The sequence below is a fragment of the Cavia porcellus genome, unplaced genomic scaffold (assembly GCF_034190915.1).
Source record: "Cavia porcellus strain 051 isolate PalLab524CR breed Dunkin Hartley unplaced genomic scaffold, mCavPor4.1 scaffold_16, whole genome shotgun sequence".
NCBI classification, from domain to species: Eukaryota; Metazoa; Chordata; class Mammalia; order Rodentia; family Caviidae; genus Cavia; species Cavia porcellus.
The window spans coordinates 23,074,903-23,101,871 of NW_026947499.1; the positions used below are offsets into that span (position 1 = coordinate 23,074,903).

The window sequence follows — 26,969 nt, forward strand, 5'->3', positions numbered from 1 at the left end:
TACACATTCTAGTCAAACTCAAGCCTTTATTCTCTGGCCTAGAGCTTATAAAGGAAGCATCACATTGACACTGAAAAAAATTATTTTGGTCCCAATCATGACAACTGGTTCCCAGAAGTAACCATACCTAATAGAAAGACTCAGGTCTTCTAACACAAAGTTGGCAGGTCTGTGACTATGCTTAAGCTCTTGGTCTAGAGGAGGATCATGAGGCACAAACTTTGCTGCTAGTCCATTCCAGGTTCTTCCTGTCTGACTCCCTGAAAACAACCCAGGTGGTGACCTCCTTTCAACCTGTAACATTTTCCTTTAAGGACTTGGTCCCATTGCATTTTCTTCCTGCCTCTCTACCCATCTCCCAACACTGGACTTTAAAAATATTTAAATCAAGGATATCACCTGTCACTTGCTAAGTAAGTACTCAACAGATACTTGTTTGTTGAACAAATGAATAAAGAAAGGGAGAGATCCTGGCTGATGGGAAGACCAAAAGAAAGGGGACTGGAAGTGCAGTCACTAGACTGATCGACAAGAGGGACAGAGCTGCAGGGAGATTCACTCACCATGACAGGCCCTGTCATCAGCAGGGAGCATCCATGGCAGAATTCCCCAAACTTCCCCCAGTAGTCCTTGTGGCAGTAGAGCTTCCCATCCTTCTCGTAGTACCAGTTAGTAAGTGAATCCTGGCATTCTGAACACCTGCAAGGAAAGACAAGAACAAAGATGTTCCTGAATCCTTGAAACCAGGTCACACAGGCTGTTTCTGGTTGCTAGGTTGAGCAACAAAATGCATAGTTTTCTCTTTGATGCAAAGCCAGGACAAGGGAAAGTCATAGTCAGTGTCATCTCCTCTGGGGAAGCCAGTTTAGCATGAATAAGGCTTCAGAAGCCAGCTCTGTATTGGATGCCTCTATGAGCAGACTTGGTCTCAGAGTCCTGAGAATCTGATAAGAGCCAAGATGCTTTATCCAGAAAAATGCACATATAAGGAAAATGTGCATGTGATCTACGTGTGGGTGTGCCTTGAGGATTCCCTGAAGCCTAATGATGGCCCCAGTTAAGAACTTCTGATCTAAGCCTCTTTAATAAATCGTGCTGGGAAAACTGGAATGTTCATTTGAAGAAGATAGTCTAGAACCATATATCTCACTATATATTATACTAAAAATAAAAATGGAACAATATTCTAAATGTTAAAATGGAAATAAGATAAAATAGGCAAAACTTGAGCACATGGGCATAAACAAGGACTTTCTGCACAGAACCTCAGTGGCACAAGAAGTAATACTGAATTAAAGGCATCATATTACAGTGATGTATGCATACCCATATTTATAGGAGCACAACTTATAACAGCTAAATTTTGGAAACAGCCTATATGCCCATCAACACATAATGGCTAAAGAAAATGTGGTATTCATACACAACAGAGTAGTACTCTGCCATAAAGAAAGATAAACTGGAACAAAAATAAACTTGAGGCATTTGTAGGTAAATGGACGTACCTCAAGACTATTTTTTTGAGAAAGGGTCTCACTTTGCCTTCTGAGTGTTGGGATTACAGGCATAGTTAAGACCATCATGATAAGTGAAATAAATCAGACACATAAATTTTTTTTTTTTGGTACTGGGGATTGAACTCACAACCTTGGGTCTGCCAGGCAGGCGCTTATGCCCCTGAGCTAAATATCTGCCTCACCCCTCCTTTTTGGCTTTTTGAGACTTAGTCTCACTATGTAGTTTGGGCTAGCCTTGAACTCACTTTATAGCCCAGGCTGGTCTCAAACTTGCAATGATTCCTTCCATCAGCCTTCCAAGTGCTGGAATTACAGGTATGCACCACCACACCTGGCTCACAAGTTATTGCATTGTTTCTTTTATATGAGAAACCTAAAATATACATAAAGAGCAAAATAAAAGGTAACAGGAAGTAGGGAGATCTTTTTTAAATGGGAAGGAGAACAAAAGATGGAGGAGGAAAGGAAGGGAAAAGGGATTTTAAAAAAAGAATTAAGATGTGTTATGTGTTTTACCACTGTGGACCTACCTTACCTCGTGGTTTTGCTCTATAAAAATCCCTAGAAAAGGTAGGGTCCTCAGCAACCCACTTGAGACTCCTTCTGTCTCTTTCTCTCTTAGCCAGCTTTCTTTCTCTTAATAAATATATCCTTCTCTTAAAATTTTTTTAAAAAGAATCTTTGGCTGGGTATGGTGGTGCATGCCTTTAATCTCAACACTTAGGAGGCTGAAGCAGAAGTTTGCTTCAAGTTTGAAGAAGTCTGGACTACATAGTGAAATTCAAGGCCACTCTGAATTACAGAGTGAGACCCTATCTCAAAAACAACAACAAATCCCTCTGATCTAGACAAATATTTCAATAAGCCAAAGAAACAGTCAACTTTTCAAAACCTACCAATCAAAGCTGGATGTTTTAGTGTGTACCTGTAATCTAGCACCGAGCTATATAGCAACAAGACCTTGCCTCAAACAAAACAAAACAAAACAAAACAAAACAAAACAAAACAAAATTCTACTCATCAACAATGTATTACTAATGTAGTGCTCTTGCCAAAAAACTGTTATGCATAAAATCATTATACAAATCCAGAATGTAGGTCACTTTATAAAGTAACTAGTTTTGACTTTCAACAAAGTTAACATGGGTAAGTTTTTTTTCTTTTGTAGTCCTGGGGTTCAAACCCAGGACCTCCAACATGCTAGGCCAGTGCTTACCACTGAGCTATATACTTCAGGCTACGCCCCTCCCATTTGAGATAGGGTCTATTACTCTACATTGCCCTTTTAACGACATAATAGTCAACTTTAGATTCAATTTATGATTGAAAAAGAAGGGCTAGGAGTATGGTTCAGTGGCATAAGTGCTTGCCTGGCATGTACAAAGTCCTGAGTTCAATTCCGGGCACACACACACACACACACACACACACACACACACACACACACAAACAGCTATGAGCAACATTTTTTGGAACTGAGAAAATTTTAATTTGAACTATATATTAGATTATGTTGTAAAATTACTGTCTCCTTAGATGTGATAATAATAACACTTTGGTTGCACAGAAGTCGCAGGAGAAACTTTAAAACATTTAAGAATGAAAGTTAAGAGCTGGGCATGGTGGTGCAGGCCTGTAATCCTAGCATTAGGAAGGCCAAGGCAGGAAGATCTCATGAGTTTAAGCCCAGCCTGGGTTACATAAGGAGTCCAGGCCAACCTGAACTACATAGTGAGACCCTGTCTCAAAAAAAAAAAAAAAAAAAAAAAAGCCTGCAACTTACTTTTAAATAGTTCAGCAAAAATAAAAACATAGTGTCGAAGCTAACAAATGATGAGCCTAGGTGTTATGAATTACTCTCTTGGGGGCTGGGGATTTAGCTCAGCAGCATAAGTGCCTGCCTTGCAAGCAGGCAGTCATGAGTTCGATTCCTGGTACCAATAAAAAGGAAAGAAGACAAAAAAAAAAAAAAAGAATTGTTCTCTTAACTTCTCTATGTATTTGAAAAATTTCAAAATAAAGCGTTGGGGGAGAAACTCCAAACTTCACTAATGTTGTACAAGATGTAAATGTCAGATCCACAGGCCCCTTCCTCCTCAGTCTCTTCTCTGGGAAGTTCTACCTCTAAGTGAGGTCAAGTGTATTCTCAAGCCCCGCTGCACAACCTTCTTCTCCCTTCTGAGCTTTCTAGCTTTAGATCTAACAGCTCCTTAGCTTGCCGAGCAAATACCACTCCCTGCCTTCTAGGTTTTTTTGTTGTTAGTTTTTTTTTTTTTTGGCACTGGGACTTGAACTCAGAACCTCGTGCTTGCCAGGCAGGCACTTATGCTGCTGAGCTATATCCCCAGCCTTGTTAGTTTTGTTTTGAGATGAGGTCTTGCTAAGTTGCCCAGGCTGGACTTGAATGCCTGGGCCCCAGGGATCTTCCTACCTCAGCCTCCTGTACCTGAAACTACAGGCATGTACTACTGTGCCCAGCTAGATTCCCCATTCTTATTGTCAAGACCTTGCCCACTTACATTAACTATATCCTTGCTTCACATCTGGCATTGGGCCGCCTCTTGCTTTGAATCCTGACTCCGTCCCTAACTAGTAATGTCATCCTGGGCAAGATACTTCACTTCCCTGAGCTAGGTTCCTTATCCATAAAATGGAATGCTGTAAAAATTAATGAAATAGTATGTACAAAATGTATAAAACCCTTATATAAAAAGACCTTTTACAGTAGGAACTCAATAAATATTAATTGCAATTAAAAACAATAATCATAATATAATAGTAGCCCATTATTGACTATTTACTGCCATTAGCCAGGCAGATTTAGACAACTTCTCTCAGTAATTTTCATTTACTGATAAAATGTACAACAGTATCCTACTTAAAAAAAGTCAATATGAAATCTAAATAAGTTAATGCATGAGAAAAATAATGTGTGAGGCAAGCATATTATTATGAAAATTTGCTAAGCAATGCAGTAATAAGATACATACAAGGTCCTCTATCCCACTTTCCAGAGAAGATCTACATGAAACAAGGCAAAGTGAAAGGCTGCAATGAGGGTACTACTTGTCAGTAATGAAAGAGGAAGGAAAGGGAGACAAGATGAGTTGAAGCAGCTGTGGAAAGCTCTTGGACCATGGAATTTTAAGAAGGACTAAAAATTCCTTTATCTTTTGGAGCTTTTCCTACTTGTCCTATAGAAGCTGGACTTCAGGGTCCTGAGACCTGAATATGGCACGGGAAGTATGGCTGTCGAATAGTACAATAAGGACAGACACAGAAGAGAAGACCTTGTCCTGGGCATATGGCTTAGACACACACTAGATGAGTCTAATATTACGAGGAGTGACCTAGGTTAAAGTTCTTGCGTACCACACAGCCTTGGAAAGCCCCTTTCCTTCTGTGGATTCATCTTTCCTACCTATGAAATGACGGGACAGACAATCACTGAGACCTTTCAAGTGTGTACATGTTTTACCCTAGATTAGTGTTGGTGAACCTTTTAGAGCTTTTCAGTGATAACAAACATCCCCTGTAACAAACGTGCTATAGGTTCCTCACTACCGCCCTAGATGATCTGAGGTTCCAATGTCAAAACTACCCTGGAACATCTACACAATCTCAGGCCAGCCCCTATGTTCCTTGTTTGTGAAATGAAATGGTACCTGCTCTTTGGGTAGCCATGGGGATTAAACGTGGTTCTGGATGATTATGAGGTACCTAGTAGAGGGCAAGCACTAGAAGCAGGGACCCCCGTTTTGCTTCCCATCTTCTGACTTAAATAAAACTCCTGAGTAGCCACCTTTCTTCTTGACTAGACTATGAGCACCCTAATTTTAGTAGATCTAGCATCTAAGCCAAAGCCTGGCACACTAGGACCTTAGCAAATATTTCCGAACAAAAAATGGTGGGAGCAAATAACCCAGGTATGAAAAAATTTCCATGGCTAGTGCCACCAGGTCTTGCCTTCCCCCTTGTCTACAGTGCAGAAAAGTTGGTACAGACATTTTTGCACCCAACTGCAGGCCTGTTATACCCTTGCCATGGTATGTGTGCCGCAGGGGATGGGAGCACCAGAAACCGCCCTCCTTTCCACTGCCAGTATCCTGCTTTTGTTCACTGGAAGTAGCCTTGGCCAAGCACAGGAGAAAGAGCAGGGAGAAAAACAAGTACAGGCATGCAGGAGACTGCCACACCACTCGCTGGGAAGAACACCTGGCTAGAAACTGACATCACCAATACACATATCTGTGTCAAGAAATGCCTTTGAAGGGCACAGTCAGCTAGATTGGCAAAGTGGCTGTCACAGGTATCTTTGAAGAACAGGAAGGTGAACAGTGATAAGAGGACTGGTTTATGAATCTCTAAGCTTTGTTTAGCCACAGAACTCAACTGGGGTCTTAGGTTACTGAAGACTTTAAAGTTCTAGCTTTGCTTTTAACATCTGCTGTTACTTGAGTGCCAACCATACTCTAGCCACTTTGTGGGATGCCTTTATTACCATCTTTAATTTTGACCATATTGTACAAAGTGATAGGATTATCTGTTTTATAGAAGACTGAAAAGTCAAATTCAAGTTACTTTGTAATGTTGCCTAATACATAAGGAATAATTTTGATTCTGAACCTAAGTGTACATGGCTAGAAAGCCATCTTCACTGTGTAATATCAGCAGAGTGACACAGAAAGTCCCAACAGCTAGGCTTCAGGATTCTCCTGTGACAATGATGCTTTTCCTTTCGCTTAAACAGTCACTATTAAATGGCACAACTAATTCTCCTCCATTTATTTCATGGTGTTCTCTTCTCTCGCAGTCCTGTCTTTTTTGAAAAAGGAATCCAACACATACTCTGGAAATGTAAGGTACTATTCAAAAATGTTCCAGTTCAGATCAGCTGTAGCCAGTTGTGGTAGCACACACCTGTAATCCCAGCAGTCAGGAGGCTGAGGTAAAAGATTGCCTCAAGTCCGAGGCCATCCTGGGCTACAGTGAGCTCAAAGATAACCAGAACCATACAGCAAGACCTTGAAAGAAAGAAACAAACAAAGAGAGTATGGCCAATGCATGTTTTTCCCAAAGCCAAACCATTTTTCTAGCTTTTAGTATTTATAGGTTTCAAGTGAAAATCAAAATGTGCCCTACAGGGCCAATGATACCCAGTTGGGTGGTGCTATAAATAGGGTTAAGACAGTGGTCATCAGTCTCTTGAGGAGACAGGGGATACAGATCTAAAATTCTCAAATTAGAAAAGATCACCCAAAAGCCCTCATACACTGAAGCTACACTTAAGGACAACCTCTTAACTTCTCTTTCAAAACACTAGAGGGCTGGCCCTGAATCAAGGCTGGCAGCTTCCTGACGCTGTTGGTTTTAAGCAGGAGCCTAAAGAGATGTCTTTCAATGGTCTGTTGGCCATTTTAGAACTTGGGCAGTGAAATGGTCAATTCATTAGAAAGAAACAGCTTGAAGCAACCACTCCCTACCCTTAGTGAGCCGCTGTGAGTATGGCAGGCTCTAGTGGCCCAGGATGGGAGCCACTGGCATTTATTGGGACCTAAGCCATGCTGGACCTGGAGTGCCAGAAACCAAGCAACCCCTCCCCTCCGCCTGTTTTGTTTTGCTGAACTTTAATATACATGAAAGTATGGACAGCTATTTTGAAGAGAACGAGAGATTCTATGACAGCCATTAGTGACTTCCCTATTGTCTGGTTTTGAAGACCTAAATCGCCTTCCTCATTCTATTCAGATTAGTTTTATACTGTTGTTTTGTATGAATTCTCTGTATGTGAAGACATGGACAACTATTTAGAAGAAAACAAGAGACAATAGTGAAGATCTCAGGTTGTCTAGCTTTGAAATTTATGTATCTTGCCAGGGATTTAGCTCAGCGGCATAAGCACCTGCCTGGCAAGTGTGAGGTCATGTGTTTGAGCCCTGGTACTACATGAAAAAAAAAAAAAAAAAAGAAAGAAAGAAATTTATATCTCTTACATTGCTTTCTTATGTCCTATTTTGTTCTGTTTTATTATGTTTAATTTTACCCCCTCTCCTCTTAAAAAAAAAAAAAAAAAGACCCTGTCTCAAAAAGACAAAAAAAAAAAAAAAAAAAAAAAAAAAAAAAAAAAAGAAAGAAAAAGACAAAACATTAGCGGGCTTGGGCAGATACAAAGTGAAAAAGTACCTGGAGGTCACTCCAGTGGTTCAGCTCAGATCCAAACTGAGACCTGAATCAGCAGAAAATACATGGATAATCAGCTGAGTTTTTCATATATAACTCTTATTCTCTGTTACCTATGGCTTTGCACTTGAGTTTCCCATCTGTATAAAACAAAAGTAATGCTAAAATTTCAGGGGGTTGTATGACCTTATGTACAAATGCCTTATATGATGCCCAGCTCACAGCAATGGCCAATTAGAAAACCAAGTGCAAGTGTAGATGGACTCCTTTCCCTCTCATGCCCAGGCAAAAGTAGACTGTTACCCCAAACCAAACAGGTTTCTGTAACTAGAGAAGGAAGATCCCAAAATGAATTATCTAGTCCATTAGAATCCAATCAATCTAATCAATTCCCATCACTGCAAATACAGTTACTGTGTATGTTCAATGTGTAAGAACAACCAGGTCCCTCCAGACATAGTGGCGCATACCTGAAATCCCAGCACTCAGGGAGGCTGAGGCAAGAGGACCACTGTGAGTTCCAGCCTGGGCTACAAAGTAAGTTCAAGGCCAGCCTGAACTGCAGAGTGAGCCCTGTCTCAAAAAGACAAAAAACAACTAGGTATAAAACCTGAAACTTTGCTCAAAGAAAATATACAGGAAAAACTTGAAGCCATAGGCTCCAACAAGAACAACGAGGTAAGGTATAGGCAGAAGCCAAGTGAGACAAGCTATAGGCCCAACCTTCATACACATCCAAATTCTTTAGACTAAATGGTACATTCTCCACCTGTAAAATACGGGAACCAAGTCATCATTACAAAGCATTTATGTGTAACAAGCTGTGCCATGTCCTAGGGGAGACCTGACTGCATGCTCATCCTTACCCCACTGAGAAAGCAGCCAGTTGTGGAAAAGCTTCTTTTGACTTTTTGATTGAGCTCTAAACGATTAAGGGAAGCTCTCTCTCTGCCTAACCATGCAGTGAGGGGAGTTGTCAGGACTTCTCCAGGGCCAAGAACGGCAGCTAGCATAGGAACCTAGACTCTAGTCTACCAGAGCCTAAGCTTTGTCCATCAAAGATTCCCTTATTATTCCTCTTTCCTCCAGACCCTGTGGATTAAAACAGTGCCAATTAAGCTATAATTATTATGGAAATTTTTATTGTTTTTTTAAAAAATCAACCAAATATATTAATAAACATCTGATAACCAAGAAAAAAGTACTACCAAGAGTATGCTGATACAATTCTAACCATAAACCAGGAAATCTGTAGTTCTGAGTAATTTGTGTAGTTGCATGGCAGTTAAAGATAGGCCTTCAATTAAAAATAAAAAACCAAACAACAACAAAAAGAACCATAGTGCTTCCATTATTTGGGAAAAAAATGGAAAGGATCTTGTAGATCTCTAAGGAGTATATAAGCTGCAGAGCTGGGAACCATTCAGCTGATTCAAGCCCTTCATTTTTCAGATTAAGAACTGAAGGCAGATGCCAGATTACTGGTAAACTCTGCAGGATTAATGATTTTTCCTTTTAGATGTGGGTTGCTTTAGAATACAAAGATATACTTGTTTTCTTCAAGAGATAATGTATAACTCAAGCATATTCAACTGAGGGGAAATGAAAAGAATTAAGATGTGTTATGTACACACGTACCAACTCCCCATGATGAAAATAATCATTATGTACTACAAGTATGTACTAATAAAATTTTAAAAATTTAATAAAAAGATTATCAAATCAATCTCAAACATTAAGGGAAATTCTATGAAAAGAAAAATCCTTTAAAATTTTCAGACAAAAGACATTTCCTAGCCAGGTGTGTTGGCACACCCTTACAATCCTAGTATTCAGGAGGCTGAGGCAAGAGAGTCACCATGAGTTTGAGACCAGCCTGGGGTATATAGTGAGTTCAAACTGAACTGCATAGCAAAAGACCATGTTTTGAAAAAGCAAAGCAAAACAAAAAAAAAAAAATTATTTCATAGGCTGGGGATGTGGCTCAGCGTAGAATGCTTGCCTAGCAAGTGTGATGCCCTGGGTTCCAATCCCTAACATGAGACAGTGGGGGTAGGGTGTATTGTGGGTGGTCCACTCCCTAATTTGCCTCATCTGTAAATTCCAGTTTGAGGTGTTTTCTTACTTGGGAGTGTACCTGTGATTATATCGCACCCCTCACGCCTGTGGCATGGGCAGGGAAGATGTGTACTCTGCTGAATGGGACCTGCCAGACAGGGGTGTAAAGGGCACAGAAATTACATTCTTCATTCTTTGCTCCTTCTTCCTCCCTCACATGGTCACGCCTGATCATGTCCCCATGGAATCTGGTTGCGTCACCTTCTTTGCAACCACAGTTCCAAAACTCTTATGGACTTTGTATTCTTCCAGAAGCCTAAGGGTCAAGGACTTAATTGGACAGGATCTGGCAATAACCCTGTTTAGAAAGCCCAGAAAGGGTAGCCCCTGTGTTCTGTCAAGGAGGAAAATGAGTCCAGAGAAAGGACACGTAGTTTTTCAGAGAGGAGCCCTTAAAGATGTCCTGTAATAGGGGAGAGACTGACAGGAAGAAGTAGCTTTCTGACCAAGCAGTGATTTAACTTGAAAGCAGATGGGCTGGGTGGTCCCTCCCTGGAGACCAAAGTCCCATGTGCTGCCTCTCTTCAGAAGTGGCTTCAGGAATGTGGCTTCTCAATTAGGGGAGGGAGAAGGTCTATAGTAAGTCAGTGAGTCAATACCCCTTGACTCCAGCTGGGCAAACAGAACTTGGGGAATGGAGGTGAGATTATCAGACACCTAGGGGGAAGAAATGACAAAAGACAGCTAGACCTTAATGGTCTTGGAGCCCTGGCCCAGGTTGAGAGTTTATTATCTGTTCTAGCTCCAGCTTCTGAGAAGACCTATCCTGATCCCCCAAAATTAAACAGGACATAATGTTTCTGGTACCTAAATACCACCCCTCATCCCCCAGATGCCTTTCCAGGGCTGAATTAAAAGGAATTAATGGAGGACCTGGACTTCTGGCTACACAAAACCTGGTATCTTGATTCTACATGGTAACTGTGCGTGATAGTGCACACCTGCAATCCCAGACTCCAGAGACTGAGGCAGAGGATTCTACATGGTAAGTCCACCTCCTAAACTAAAGATCAATTCCTATAGGCTCTTCAGATAATACTCTCTTCAACATGCCTGACAAATCAACTCTTTTTCCTCTCTTGGTTAGAAGAAAGCAAACCTGAGACTATCCCAGGAGATGTGGGTAGAGGGAGCTGAAGTCCTCTAAAGGATGAGAAAGAAACTCACAAAGAAAAGGTGGGCTGCGGAGATCTCGAATGTTAGCTTTGTTGAAACTGGATGCCTCATCTGTAAAATGGGGATATATAATCTCTTTAGACTTGAGAGATTAAAGGATAAAGTGCCTAGCAGGATGCCTGATACAGTCAGCATCCAGGTCCCCCATCCCCAATCCAGATGCTTCCTACTATACCAGGATACCAGGATCTAATCATTCAGTGAAACCACAGGGTTAATCTACTTTTCTACCATGTTCCGGGCCACCTGACCACCTGACTAGTGTCTGGGAAGTAAGATCTGGGTATCCAGCTGGGTTGGGGAAGCCAGAAGAAAAAAAATTAACCAGGACCACTGGTGAGAGGGAGGCAACCCTTGGAACAACAGGTTTCTCCCAAAGAATAAAAACAAGCCCCACCCCAGCCTGGAGTGGCTCCATTCAGAAGAGACCCGAAGGCCAGAAACCCCTGAGGGGAGTTTCTACTGGAGGTGGGGTGGGGCAGTGAACAAAGACAGACAGGTTTGAAGAGTAAAGTTTCCACACTTTCCTCTGAGAAGCCCCAAGGAGGCCCCTACAAGTACTTAGACCTGACAGGGGTAGGAACTGGCCCCACAGCTCAGGATCACTCTCAGAAGCACTAACCCTGCCGTTCTCCAGCAACTACTCTCACCTGGGAGCTCAGACGCCCTATAACCAGAGGCAAAGGTGCCTGCCATTAAGAGGAAAAGTGTTTACAGGGTGCCTGTGTTCTAGGCTACCCACACCCAGGCTTTGCCAGCTTCCAGTTTGGCAAAACCTGCCCATCCTGCTTGTTGGGACAAATTTCTGGGCAGGCAGCGTGGCCTACAGGTAAGACATGTGAGGGCTGGAAGAATAGCACCCTATTCATACTCTTCTTCAGGAAACAGTAGCACCAAGAGCAGGCCAGGTCACTGGCACCTTTTAGAGGCTCTCGCATGTGTGTCTGGGAAGGGAGGGGAGCCAGAGCTCCCAGGAGCTTCCTTCCAAGCCTATCCCTCACCTCACCATTTCCAGGACATGGTGAGGTGGCTTTCATCCTGCCGGTTCTGCTTACCTAAAAGCTCTACTGGCTTCAGCCTGGCAGAACCAATGGTTAAGGGATAAGTGAAACTGGAGAAGCAGATTCAGGGAGGCCTCTGCCCTGCCCACAGCACCATAGGCCAGGAGAGGAGATGATGGGGAAGGGGAGTGGGAGACCAACTCACCGAAAGGGGTCTCTGGAGGTGAAGTAAGCCGGGATGGACAAGTAACTCCCCATCTTCTTCCCACACCAGATAAACAGGCTCAGCTGCAAACCCGTCTGGGAGTGCCTCAGGCCGGCTGTAGACCGCCACCATGACAGGCCGGGTGCGGCACCTCTGGCTGCGGGCGGGCTGCCCCGCGCTCACCTCTCCCTCCGGAGCAGCAGGAGGAGGGTGAGGACTCCAGGCCACTGGCCCCCCGGCAGATTACCAGAGGGGCTCATGGCTGGTGCGGTTCCTTCCTAGTTCCTGGAAGCTCTGGTGGCCCCTCAGGACTCTGGGAGAACCACCTCTCTGCGGAGACTATACACACACAGGCATTCTTGGGCAGGGGCTATTGCGTGGCTAGCTAAGAAAAGAAGCACTGCTGTCAAGTTAGCCTTCTTCTTCAGTCCCACCCCAAATGAGGGAGGGAGGGAGGAAGAGGAGGGGCTCCTGTGGAACCGAGGTGTGTGGTTGGCGCAGCTGTTAGGAAACCGACCTTGCAGCAAGGGGTGGAGCTGGGTTAGAGCGAGGCTGCAAGGAGGCTGCAGGCAGGCACCCGATACAGACAATAACTAGAGCTGGCTGAGCGTCCATCACTGACCTCAGAGCAGAGAAGCGCAAAAGAGAGGACCAACACATCTGACAAACGTTCCCAGCCTAACAAGCTACCTAAAAGGACAGCATTTCTGCTCCGAGGTGAAGAAAAGCTCAGGGTGCCAGCTTCAGGCAAAGCCACACCCCCAGAAGAGGGGGAACCTCTGGTGGGAGAGGCAGCTCCACAGAGCCATCTCCTGCTCTGACCTGGCATTACTGACTCTTTTACCCCCTCCCTCTGCCTGCTCTAGGGACAACCTCAAGAGCCGGCCTATTGGCACTGCCACCTCCACACTGGGACAGGGTTGGAAACAAAGGCGAGTATTAACTGATACTGAATGTGTCTCCATGTGGCAAACACTATATGCATGCTGTTATTTATGAGAAAAGAATTATCTCCACTTTACAAACTAGGAAAGAAAGGTGCACAGAGATTAGGTAGCTCGCACAAGGCCAAAATGCTAAACAGCAGCTGAGCTGGGATTGTTTTCTTTCCTTAAATTTTTTTTATATTTTGCTGAGCTGGGGATAGAATCTGGGGCTTCACACACGCCAGGCAAGTGCTTTACACCTGAGCTGTAACCCCAACCCTAATGGTAAAATTTAAATACAGGCACCTATGATTCCAGAGCTGCAGCTTTCAGCTATTAGGCTTCATTCTACTCCTTCAAGAGGAAACATTTTTCTCAAAGCCAGTAGATTGGAGTTCAGGTTATCTGTCTCCTCTAATGCATTAATTCCCAGGACACCATTCATTAGCCTCACTGGGCAGTGGTGAATGAGAGGCCAATCTGGAATGGGAGCTTGCCTAAGGAGCCCCAGCTATGAGGATGACCAACTAGGGCCTACCATTTTTTTTTTTTTTTTTGTCTTTTTCGTTTTTATCGGTACCAGGGATCGAACTCACGACTGCCTGCTTACTTATGCTGCTGAGCTAAATCCCCAGCCCCTAGGGCCTACCATTAAGAAGGACTCTTATCCCCCTGCCTGCAAGACTGTGAAGGAAAAAGCAAGGGTGCTAGAGGAGCCCGAGGAAACTTTCAACTTCACCGTTGGTCTTGGGGCAGTGACAAAGGCTGTCTCCCATCAGATATACGTCCGTCCCTCTCCACTAGAAAGAAGCCAAAGTCATCCTGAAGTTGCTGTCATCATGAATTATGGCAAGAAGGTCTGTGACAAAGGTAGCGGCGCCTGGATTACTAGTCTCTTTTCCCATTCTTCCAATTGGGCACAGGGATGATGAGTGCAATATGAGACACTGGGTTTGCATCCTGTTAATAAGCTCCCCTTTACTGAGCCCTTGGTTTGATCTAGGCCCTCTGGTAAGTGCTTGCTACCTATCATCTATCATATTTATATTGCCAGCATACAGAGTGGATGTTATACCCATTTAACAAATATGCAAATTAAGATTCTAATGGGTTGAGTCTGTAGCCTGAAGAAAACAGCTAGGAAGTCGTGAACCACTGGGTTTGAAATCCTGATCCTTGAGTAAGGCTCTGGATACTTTTTCGGTAAAGGCCCAGAGTAGAAATATTAGTAGGTTCTGCAGGTCATAGAGACTATTATAGATACTCAACTATGCCATTAGAGTGCCAAAGCAGCTATATATGAAACAAATGAATGGAAAGCTTTTCTTTGTGGACACTGAAATTTGAATTTCATATAGCTTTCACATGTCATGAAATAGTCTCTTGGCTTTTCCCCTCTACAACCATTTAAAAGCATAAAAATCACAGGCAGCATAAAAATAAACAATGAGCCACAGTTTGCCCACTAGTTTATGTTCTAGAGCCAGAGCTCAACCACTATGTTCACTACCTCTAACAATGAAGAATGGGTCTGGCCCTTTGTGCAGAACTCAGCCACATGTATCTATCACCACACACAAGACACCACACTTAAGCCCTAGGCAGCCAGGAGCAGCAATCACTGGATGGGTGCTTGCCCTGTACCAAGCAAAATAGTACTTGCAGCACTATATATATATGAATGAATTTTAACAAACACTATTTGGTAGTACTGTGACACCCCCTTGTTTAATGAAACTGAGGTAATAATGAGATTAATTAAGTTGCTTTTGTGAGGTTATCTAGCTGTATAGTTGAGATGGGAAGCCAGGCTTTGAACTTAGACTAGACAGTATAGACTACTCTACCATGCTGAACTGGAGCTCAGCCTGGGCCCAGAGCCAGACTGTCTGGGTTTGAATGCGACAAATGCACTGCATGTAAGCCCTTGGCACCAAGTCTGAAACACATTAAGAGGTGACAAATGTTAGCTGTTAATATCGTTAAGACTATTGTTACAACTATTATGGGCTAGCTATGTGGCCTGTAGCAAGTCCCTGCCTCTGTCTGGGTCTTGGTTAGACCTCCAAATAGCTCCCAGTTTCAACATTTTCCATCACTAAGAAGTTGCAGGGGGCTCCCTATTTTCTTTGAGTCTCAAGCTGAGTTTAAACCTCTTGAGCAGTCTTGAAGGGATCAGGATCCTAGACTGAGGGGTGGAGAAAACACAAGAACCCCAAAGGTGGGAGGGGGCAACACACAGGATACTGAAAGGGCTGCCCAGCTGGAGAGCTGGGAGTTCTTTTTCTCTTAGCTACAGAGCCAAAAAATCTATTATGTTCCCCTGTAATTCGATCAGGCAAGGAGAGAGCCCAAAATTAAGTCTGGAACTAGCAAATTATCTTCTAACTGTACCCTCTGATTTCCATCTGATGAACAGAGTACAGATGGAAGAAAACGCAAGCCACAGAGAGACTGGGGCCAGGGAGCCCATGAGCATAACTCCTCTTGACATTTCACACAGCTTTGCTGTTCCAGTGGCGGCGGGCGCAATGAGTCGGTGTCTAGGAATGTGAGCAGGAGGCTGCAGGCCTTCTCCTCTCTCCCCACTCCTTTTACAAAAGATTCAGTGGGTGTGGAACTAGTGAGAAGGCTCAGTGCCATGAAAACTGCCTTCCCCTGGAAGAGTAGCAGCCATCTCCTCATCCTAAACAGACGTGGAAGTCCCTCCCAGGTGAAATCCATGTGACTTCCATAAATCCAGACTTCAGGAGGAATCTCTGAAGGATTGACCATCACATGTGATAAGCCCCTGGCTGCTTATACCTAAGTGTGTGGTTCCTTAGGGTTAACTTCGAAGGACCTAAACCACTCAGACATGGAAAGTGAAAAGTCACAATGGAGGGCGTATTTCCCTCTCTAGTTCTTGGAAATTCATCCCCGGAAGGAAAGCTGCTCTTCTAGGTTCCCAGAGCAGCTGGCAGAGAATTCAAGTTATGGTTGCCAATGGCAACACAGAGATCATTAGACTGGCTGCTTTGTTCAGAAAAAATGGCTGGAGAGGTGCTAATCTCCTGCACATTTCACAAGTTGGAAACCTGGCAAGGAGCTGAGACATGGAGCTTCCAGGAGTCTGTCTGTGACAAGCTGGGAAACAAAAGCCTTTAGAGGAGGCAGCCCCAAGTGAACACTGCAACAAGGAATATCAATGAATGAATCATCCCAACCTCTCCTTTTTTTGAAGGCTCTGGTTAGATAATTCAAAAGTGAGGGAACCGTGTTTATGTGAGGCCCTCTATTGGCTGGGAGGACCCCAAGCAAGGAAGAGAGATCCTGGGGACTCTGGAGCCTCTAAATCAGGGATGCAAACCTTTTAGAGTGACCACACTGTAGCCCAAAATCCACTTATTTATTGCAAAGTGCCAACACTGCAATTAAACCTCAATACAGAGATTTTAGTTGAGAAAAAAACTACCATTATCCGATACTCTGCTGCTGAGGCAACTTGGCTCACATGCCAGCAGAAGCTTTGTGTGCCTGCTATAGCACGCAAGCGACAGATTTACCATCATTGCTCTAAATCCTACAAGGGAACCATGGGTACCTCCTCCACTGACCATCTTTCCTGCTGCTACTTCTCCCCTTCCAAGTAACTTTCAACAGTACAATAGCCGTCATCTTTCTAAATAAGGGAGCTCCAGTAATTTCACTGCTAAAATTTTGCCTACAGAAATATTCCTACAACTGTGCAAACACACATTCAAACAGCACAGCACTGCTTAATGCTAAAAGATTAGAAATAATCCACGTGTCTAGCAATGGGTACTAACTACGATGGTACATACAACAGAATACAGGCAGCTGTTAAAAATATTGAAGTAGGTTAAGTATTGACATAGAAATCATCTTGAGTAAATATTAAGTGAAAAAACCCCAGACTTCCAAGATAGTTTACAGTATACAGTAATCTCACTGTTCAAAAAAAAAGGTGTATGTGGAGCAGTGTTTAGGCACACACTTCTAATCCCTTTCTTGGGAGGCTGAAGCAGGAAGATTACAAGTTTGAGGCCAGTCTGAACTACACAGCAAGACTTTATCTCAAAAAAGCAAAAACAAAACATCTGTATATATAACACTTAGGGACCACCTGGAGACTGCTTCCTCACATATCAGTTTTTTTTTTTCCTTTAGAGTAGTAAGACAAGGAGCAGAGATGGGACAGCATATATTTTATACCCTATGGATACTGCTTAAATATATTCCTAGGTTGGGCATAGTGGCATAGACCTGTGATTCCAGCACTTGTGAGGCTGAGACAGGAGGACTGCCATGAGTTCAAGGTCAACCTGAGCTACCTAGTGAGTTCAAAGCCAGTCTGAGTAACACAGCAAGACTCTGTCTCAAAATTAAATTTTTTCTTATATTGAAGTTCTTTTTAAAAATCATAAAAGGAGAGGTAAGCATTGTAATATGCACCAATAATCCTAGCACTTGGGAGGCTGATGCAGAAGGATCATGAGTTTGAGGCTAGCCTAGGTTGTATGAAGAACTCAAGGCTAGCCTGGACCTGAGAGCTATCTTAGTACCCCCTCCCAAAATAAGTCATAAATGAATAGCAGCAAAAATAAATCCCAAATGTGGTTACCCACATTTTCCCCAGTGTTTTTGGCCAAAGAAAGCTTATCAAGTTTAGTGCACTCAGAATACAGGGGTTATCACTTTTAGTTTCCCTACCAGAGCTGCTGCCTTGGCTACTTTCTACTCCTCTCGGTTTCCTGACCAGAACACATAAAGCTTTCTCTACTAGCCCCCAAACCTCCGCAGACCCCTGCTGGTACCTGTTTTCAAATCCTTTTTGAAGCCCAATATCAGAACACTCATTCTGTCTTCGGAAGGGTTCCCTGTATATTTCCAAGCTCCTCACACACAGGAAATGTTCTGGGCTCACATCTGTCTACTGACAGATGAAACCTCAGGAGGGCAGGCACCGGGTACTCCTCTTGCTCAGAATAGGCCTGGCCCACACCATGTGTGCGCAGATGCCTACCTAGTACATAAACATGATGTCAAACCCCTCAAGTTTAAACCCCTGAACCATTGTCGTATTATATACTAGAAGAGTGGTGATAACTAACGTTTACAAAGCCATTTCAGTTTCCAAATTGCTACTGATTCTATCAGCTCTCCAGAATTTTGTAGGCAAATGAAGAGAATCATAAATTTATATTTTTTCAGGATCTCTTTTTCCACCTTTTTGGAGAAGTGGAGCAGTTAGTATTTCCATTTGTTATTCTACTAACACATCCGCAGCATCTGGTATATAGTTGGTGTGGAACACTCGTTATACTTCATGTCAGACTGTAAGGTTGGGGTTCTCATCTTGTGGCTATTTCCCCCTAGTATTAGGGATTGCAGCAAGTGTTTTTGAGTTACACCCACAGCTCTTTACTTTTCTTTTTCTTTTTGAGGCAGAATCTTGCTAAACTACTAAGATGCTACAGAGAGGGTTGTTATTTAAGGTCATAGGTGTAAGAATGAATTGGTAGAGTTGAAATTTAACCCGTCTTTTTTTTTTTTTTAAGAGTACAAAAAATTACTGGAGAATAAGAATAGCTCCTGAGAGACAGGAAGGGTCCCAAATGGGTTGCCTAACTCAGGTCTTAACAGATCTAATACACTAAAGTTGCCTCAAAATAATTATTTTATAATTGCTATTTCATTGACAGTGGTATTTCTGAAAGTATGGCTGAAGAAGGAGCTACACAGGACTTCTCTGGGCAACTTACTGAAGAAGATTCCTGGGCCCCATCCCAGGCACAGAGAATAACAGTCATGAGATTAGGGCTAAGGGCCTGCATTTTATTTTATTTTTATTTATTTATTTTTTTTGGCGACAGTGTCTTGCTATGAAGTTCAGGCTGGCCTTAAACTAGCAGCAATCCTCCTGCCTCAGCCTCCCAAGTGGTGGGATTAAAGGTATGTGTCACCATGCCTAGCAGAACCTGTGTTTTAAACAGGCCCAATGTTCCTGATACACAACAAAGATTGAGACACCACAGAGCACTGCCATAAAGTTGGGGGCCACTGTGAACTCTTTCAATGGCCTCATGATATTTGCAGGGTACACCTCTTTTCTTATTTTTTTTTTTTTTTTTTTTTTTGTCTTTTTCATTTTTATCTGTACCAGGGATCGAACTCACGACCGCCTGCTTGCAAGGCAGGTGCTTATGCCGCTGAGCTAAATCCCCAGCCATTCTCTTTTCTTATTTTTAACTGGCCTGAATTTGTTCTGCAGAGTTCATACCTTTAATAAATGTAAAATACAAACAAACAAACCAAAAACCTCACCAGAAGAAGAAGACAACAACGAAGAAGAAGATGAAGACGACGAAGACGAAGACGAAGAAGAAGAAGAAGAAGAAGAAGATTGAAAACCACTGCGTTACTCTTTCCTGAGTGTTTTTCTACTTGATTTCATTTTACTATCACATGAACCATGAAAGGGGGCAGGGTGAATCAGTGTTATGTCCTTGTTACAAATGAGAAAAAGGACGCAAAGGGAGGTTGTTCATCTTCTTATTTTGGCTAGATAAATGTTTGCTGACTGACAATTTGTTATGCCCTAGTTCACCGAGGACCTTTACCTTTCTGGTGATAGTCTTACTTACCTGTACCCCCCTGATAGCTGCCTCCCTCCTTCCTCAGTGACACTTTAATAGTGTTCAGGATATAGTTATAAAAAGATGACTCTAGAAGATAGGGGCATTCCTTAAAAACATTACCCAAGAAACTAAAATAAATTTAAAATAAACACATAGCCAATTTTGCAAATAGCTGTTCTACAAAAATCACTTTACTGATGGAGTAGAGTGGAGCACCTTCTGATCTAAACACAAATACTACATGGCATTGTGAAAAAGGTATGACCAGAATATGACTGACACACAGAAGAAAGCAACCTTAAATTTCTTTCTATCTCTAGTATGAGGTGCTCAGGGATTTCATGGTAACAGTGAGGCACGTAAGGAAAGAGAATGTTAGCACTCCTCCAGCACTTCCAGTGGAGAAGAGTCTAGCCTTTGATGGAAAAAAGAAACAAGGTAAAATGGCACCGTGAGCTATGGTAGTTACAGAAGGGATAATGTTTACAGACTGAGGTCTTATTTTATTCTCACTTCCAAAAAAAAGAAGCTCTTATCTGGGAGAATAATGCAAAGAGATAAAGGGTGCTGTTATAGTTTAGATTTAAAAAGTCCCCCCAAATTCTCATCTGTGTGAAAGGAGACTGGATCATGGAAGCACTACACTCACCAGTGCTGGGGCCTGTTGGATGTGGTCACTGGGGGTGTGACCTGAAAGGGTGGATTCTTGTCCTTACCTGCTCTTTTGTCTGAATCTGTCTCTGTCCCTGTTCTCTCTCTCTCCCTCCACCCCTCCCTCCTTCCTGCCTGCCAGAGAATGAGCAGCTTTTCCCCGCCATGCTCTTCCACCACGGTGTTTTGTGCTTTGGAGCCAGCCAATCATGTACTGAAATGATGAGTCAAAATAAACTTCTCCTATAAAACTTCTTTAAATTGTGGGTGTTGGCTTATTTTGTCCCACGAATGAAGAAGTGGCTAAGACAGGTGTACACTGGAAAGGCTTTATTCAAATGTTCAGAGTCATCTGACAAACACATCATTCACCCAGCAAACATCTGAGTGCCTGCTACAATTCTAGACATTGTACTAAGCTCTGGATACACAAATGAATTAGATATAGTTCCCTGCTTGGAAAATTTTATACTTTAAGAGGAACACTAGACATGTAAACAAATACCCACGACACTATAACTAAGGTATGAAAAAGTCTTATATTGGTGAGACGTTGTTGGGAGCCGCAGCCCCGAGCCCGGTCGCCTCACTTGGCGGACGTGAGGCCTGTAGTAAAGAGTAAAGCCTGAGGTAGATTACCCCTCCCATCGAGCACGTTAGTTTCCTGCTTACCGTGTAAGCAACCCGCTCAACAATATAGTCTGCCTGGCAACTGATGATGTTAGCCAATCAGCTTGCCTTGCTTACTTTAACATGATTGGACACTGTATCCGTATATATACTGGTGCCACCCCTGGGGGGGAAGAAGAAGCCCGGAAGTAGAAGCCCAGAAGGAGCCGCGGGGAGCGGACCAAAGGAGGCTTCGGCTGGGAGCGATCCCAGGGCAGGCTGTACGGAGAAGGAAAATAAAAGAAAAGGTTGTCCACTGCCAGACTTTGTCGTGTGTCCTTCCTGCCGGCCGGGAGCGACATCGACATTTGGAGGCCCGCACGGGGACTGATCACCCCCGAGACGTGACAGCGGACAACGCTCCAGTACAGAGCTGCGAGACAGGTGAGTTGGGGATAAGCCTGGGCTCTGGGTGGCGCGCACCTACAGGGCTTTTAGACTCCCCTCAGGCTCACGTGTAAGTGGCGGATTCCTTGGGCCTCACGCGGTGAGTAACATATTAAAAGATGGGAAACATGTTAGGTAGCAACACTAAGAGCGAGGGTGGTTGTGGAGAAAGCTCTCAAGAGCTTACAAAAGTACGCAGGGTATTTGAGCAGGCCCAGTCAGGGAGCTCCCGAGAGGGGCCCGTCAAGGGGAACAAAGATGCTAAGGAGAAGGACGGGGCTCTAGCCTCGGAGTCGTCTGACTCCAAGGACGAGGGAAAGTTGAATGGCAAGGAGGCCAAAGAGACCAGCTGTCAGGAGCCTAAGTCGCTCGATAAGGAGTTGCAGGGTTCTTTCCCAGCGTTGCGCCGCGAATTGCGCTCCGCTCAACTTGGTCTGCGGAGGAGTAGAGAGCTCCTGAGCGCTCCCCGGCGCGAGAGGGAGGCGAAGCCTTCCGCCCCACCTTGGGGGCTGTTCCCAGAGGCGATCCCTCGCCGTGAGGCGGCCGCCCGGGAGCTCCCTTCCCCTTCGCCAGAACAGGAAGTGATGCACGGGCCCCCATTTTCCGCCCAATCATGGCCGCCGTCTTATGCTCCGCCGCCGGCGGGTCGGTATTTTTACAGGCGGCTTTGGCAGGGGGGACGTTTGTCTCATGAGGTACATCCACCACCTGGGATAGATAGTGGCCCCTACGGGATATTTCCTGTACAAGTAGCTATGGGCCAGGGACGTAATGCATGGGAGCCTTTTGAGATAAAGCAGATTAGAGAACTTAAAAATGCAGTTACAACCTTTGGGCCGACTGCGCCTTACACCATTGCCATGCTGGAGAACCTGTCTTCTGGGCCCCTCACCCCCGCGGACTGGATTCAGCTGGCAAAGGCGTGTCTGCCCTCGGGTAGTTACCTGGATTGGCGAGCCTGGTACGCAGAGTTCTCTGCAGAGCAGGCTGAGAGAAACGCCAGTCGGGGAAACCGGGGGTGGAACAAGGAAATGCTTATGGGAGAAGGTCGGCACGCTGATGATCAGACTCAGTTCCCCGGCGCTGTCTATGAACAAATCAACGCCATAGGGCTCCGCGCCTGGAAGCAGGTAAGTGGTGCCGGAACAGCCTCCCTGTGTCTTTCAAAAATAATTCAGGGTACCACAGAGCCATTTGTTGACTTTGTGGCCCGAATGCAAGATGCTGCCGATAAGATATTTTCTGATCCGGGAGTGGCTCGACCGCTGGTAAGGCAGCTGATTTTTGAGCAATGTACAAAGGAGTGCAAGGCAGCGATAGCTCCTCATAAGAACAAGGACCTCAACGCCTGGATTAGGATATGTAGAGAGATAGGGGGGCCGCTCTCCAATTCGGGATTGGCTGCTCTCCTGGCCTCGGCTGTACAGCAGAGGGGACCTCGCAGGTTAGAAGGGGAATGTAAGGCTAAAGGGTGTTTTGCCTGCGGGGAGCCAGGACACATTAAACGTCATTGCCCAAACAATGCAAATGCTAGGCCTCACCCTAGGAATGAAGAACCATATGTTTGTGGGCGATGCAAGAGGGGATCACACAAAGCTGAGGAGTGTAGGTCGGTCTTTGATGCTCAGGGCAACCGTATTTGTGGACGAGATGCTAGAGGGCCAAAAAACGGCCAGAGGGGGCCCCCTTCACAGGCGGGCCCCCGCCCCAGAGACAGGACAGCTCAGGATGGCAGCCTTCAACAAGGGCCACCCCTGGGTCAGCAGGTGTGGACCTCAGTGTCGCCTCCAGACTTATATTAGTGCCTGATATGGGTGTTCAAGTGGTTGAAACCACCTTTAAGGGACCGTTACCCGAAAATTCCGTGGGTCTGGTGATCGGGAGATCCTCCACGGCCCTTCGGGGTCTCATAGTAGTCCCGGGGGTCATAGACTCAGACTACACAGGACACATTAAAATTATGGTTCAATCTCTTGTGGGTACTATGGTAATCAATAAAGGAGACAAGATAGCGCAGCTCTTGCTGCTCCCCAGTCTCCACAAGAGATTCCCCTCAAAGCAGAAAATTAGAGAAAGTCAAGGTTTCGGTTCCTCAGGGGAAGTCTTCGAGGGACTCCATATAATACTTGATAAAAGGCCCATGCTCTCACTTAAGGTCAATGGCAAGAATATAACAGGGCTCCTAGACACAGGAGCTGACCGTTCCATTATCTCTAGAAAGGATTGGCCCTCCAACTGGCCCACCAACACTGCAGATAACACGCTGCAGGGCCTGGGGATGGTGTCAGCTCCTCAGGTTAGTGCTTCAACCCTGCTCTGGTGTGATGAGGAGGGTCATCAGGGCCATTTCCAACCATTTGTGTTGCAGTTGCCAGTGTCTCTATGGGGAAGGGACATCCTCACTCAGATGGATGTCACGCTTACGTCAAACTGCTCCCCCCAGGCTAAGGATATACTCAGGAACCAGGGATATACCCCCGGCAAAGGCTTGGGCAATGCCCTACAGGGTCGGACATCCCCAATACCAGTAGAGAACAAAAAAGGTAGGCAAGGGCTGGGTTTTTCTTAGGGGCCGCTGAAGAAGCTCTCCTACCCACTTCGATCAAAATCACCTGGAGGTCAAATGACCCGGTTTGGGTACCTCAGTGGCCCCTGCCTAAGGAGAAGCTATTAGCCTTGTCAGAAATAGTCAGTACACAACTTAGATTAAGACACATTAAGCCGTCAACCTCCCCATGGAACACCCCCATTTTTATAATTAAGAAAAAGTCTGGCAAGTGGAGGCTGCTCCATGATCTAAGGGCGGTCAACGCGCAGATGCAGTCCCTGGGGGCGGTCCAGAGGGGGCTGCCAGCTCTCTCAGCCATCCCTCAGTCCTGGCCAGTTTATGTTATAGATCTTAGAGACTGTTTCTTCTCAATCCCCCTGCATCCAGAGGACACTCATAGGTTCGCCTTTACTTTACCCACCATTAACCAAGAAAGCCCTGATCTCAGATACGAGTGGATAACGCTGCCCCAAGGTATGGCCAACAGTCCCACTATGTGTCAGATTTACCTTGATTCCCTACTGGCCCCCCTACGGAAATCCTTTCCCAAGATAAGATGTGTGCATTACATGGACGACCTTTTACTCAGCGGCAGGGACCCAGACATGCTAAATAATATGCTCGGCCAGTTGGTCGAGGCCCTGAGACAAGCTAATCTGCATGTTGCCCCCGACAAGATTCAGGGAGGAGAAATGGTGACCTACTTAGGCGCGAAAATCTCCCCTATGCTAGTCTCTCCACAGAAGGTCACCATTAGGACGGATGCCGTTAAGACCCTAAATGACATGCAAAAGCTATTGGGAGACATTAATTGGATTAGGCCATATTTACATATACCAAATTCAGATCTCAAACCCCTGTTCGACCTTCTAAAGGGAGACCCAGATATAGCCTCCCACAGGAGGCTCACTCCTGAGGCAAGAGCTGCCTTACAGAGAGTGGAAAAAGCCTTAGGTGGGGCTACCTTACACAGAATTGAACCAGGGCGACCCTTTGATGTCTGTTTGCTACAGACTAGTCTACAGCCCACAGCGGTGATTTGGCAGAAAGGACCATTACTGTGGATACACCCTAAGGTCTCACCTGCAAAAGTCATAGAGCATTACCCGGAGGCAGTCGCTTCATTGGCCCTTGAAGCGCATGATAGAGCTGTCCAACATTTTGGCTCAGGACCACAAGCCATCCGAGTACCCTATACCGCCAGCCAGATCAAGACCCTGGCTGCCTGCATAGATACGTGGGCCATTCTGAGATGTGTTTTCCATGGGGATATAAACAATCAATACCCTAAAGACCCTATCTTGTCATTTGTCACTCAGCACCCTATAATTTTTCCAAAGGTTACTGCCTCTGAGCCATTAGTCCCAGCAACTACAATATATACAGATGGCTCCAAGACGGGGATAGGCGCCTATGTGATCCTAGGCAAGCCCCCGGTTACCATACAATTTGAACCTGATCAGCCTCAGGTGGTAGAACTGCAGATCGTTAAAATGATTCTTGAACGGTTCTCAGAAGCCATTAATATTGTCTCCGATTCTAGGTATGTGATCAATGCTATGCAAGTGCTTGAGACTGCCGGTTTAATTAGATCCACTTCCACAGTGGCTGGGCTGTTCCTGTCTATCCAGACATTGCTTCAGAACAGACACCATAAGGTCTTCACCACCCACATAAGAGCACATACATCCCTGCCAGGGCCCATGGCACAGGGGAATGCGGCTGCTGATACTGCCACTCGCCCGTTATGGATTTTTACCTTACTAACACCAATCGAGCGAGCCCGTGCCTTCCATGATAAGTTTCATGTCAATGCCAGGACACTAGCAAACCATTTCCATGTTTCCAGAGCAGATGCACGAGATATCGTGCGACTATGTGACTCCTGTGCCACATACAAACCTGCCATACCGATGGGAGTAAACCCTCGAGGTTTGATCCCTGGTGATGTTTGGCAGATGGACATCACACATATACAGGAGTTTGGGACTCTTAAATATGTTCATGTTTCCACAGACACCTGTTCTCACGTCATATTCGCAACAGCAGAAACAGGTGAAAAAGTGTCTAATGTGATCAATCATTGCCTGGCGGCTTGGGCCGCATGGGGCAAACCAAAAATATTAAAAACTGATAATGGACCAGCCTATATAGGCAAAGCCTTCAATGAGTTCTGCAAAATGATGGAGGTTCAATTAAAACATGGTATCCCATACAATCCCCAAGGTCAAGGAATTATTGAGAGGGCTCATAGAAGCCTCAAAGAAATTTTACAAAAACAAAAAGGGGGAGTAGGCCAAGGCCTGGCCCCAAAGGCACGATTATCCATGGCACTATTCACACACAATTTTTAAAATTTAAATAATGATAATTGCTCCCCAGCCGTGGAGCACTGCAACCCTTCCCCCAACCATAAAGGGTGGGTGAAGTGGAAAGATGTCCTGACAGGACAATGGATGGGCCCGGATCCAGTGGTCAGCTGGAACCGAGGCGCGGTTTGTGTTTTCCCACAGGAATCGGGACGAGAACCACTGTGGGTACCGGAGAGACTGACACGGGCGACAAAGCCCTCGACTGAAGATCAGACCTGCCCTACCAGAGATCCATCACAGACCAACCAACAAGATGAATAGAAATAGCGGTAGCCCGAAATGGACAAGAAGATCCTCAGGCATATGCATGGCTCGCTTGCCTAGCCTACGACCGAGTCTAGGGATGGTGAGCTTCCCACACTCCTCCTCTAAAAAATTATGATATAGCTGGGTAGGAGAGTCAATGACGGGTAAGAGCGTACTCCCCCGGTGCGACTCAACCTAAGCCAGGCCCTACCCCATCCTGCACGTAAGCCGCTGGACTGTTAGATGCTGCCCAGGTCTAAATTTCTCTCCGAGGGGATTTCTTTACGGAGAGAAAATGAGTGCAAGCTTGTGTGCATCCAGGTTCCGTCCAG

General features: G+C 44.9%; 1 protein-coding gene, 1 long non-coding RNA gene and 1 other non-coding gene across 7 annotated transcripts in view; 2 read left to right on the forward strand and 1 right to left on the reverse strand.

Moving 5' to 3' along the window:
• The window catches only part of Limk2 (LIM domain kinase 2), an 88,509-nt gene that overhangs the window by 17,328 nt on the left and 44,212 nt on the right, over positions 1-26,969 (reverse strand). For 2 of the 5 annotated variants that reach the window (XM_013141729.3, XM_063225927.1), the window contains one exon: positions 564-699. In XM_013141729.3, the coding sequence (XP_012997183.1) occupies positions 564-699 (136 nt within the window). Of the gene's footprint in view, positions 1-563; positions 700-6,437; positions 6,518-8,167; positions 8,271-12,197; positions 12,558-26,969 lie in introns of those variants that run through there. The other 3 variants (XM_063225925.1, XM_003478008.5, XM_063225926.1) reach the window with 3 other exon arrangements.
• Positions 6,845-6,981, forward strand: LOC111754007 (small nucleolar RNA SNORA2/SNORA34 family). Its single transcript, XR_002788744.1, has one exon. It is a non-coding gene; the product is annotated as a small nucleolar RNA SNORA2/SNORA34 family (small nucleolar RNA).
• Positions 12,717-20,676, forward strand: LOC134470675 (uncharacterized). Its single transcript, XR_010039718.1, has 2 exons — positions 12,717-14,134; positions 18,829-20,676. It is a non-coding gene; the product is annotated as an uncharacterized LOC134470675 (long non-coding RNA).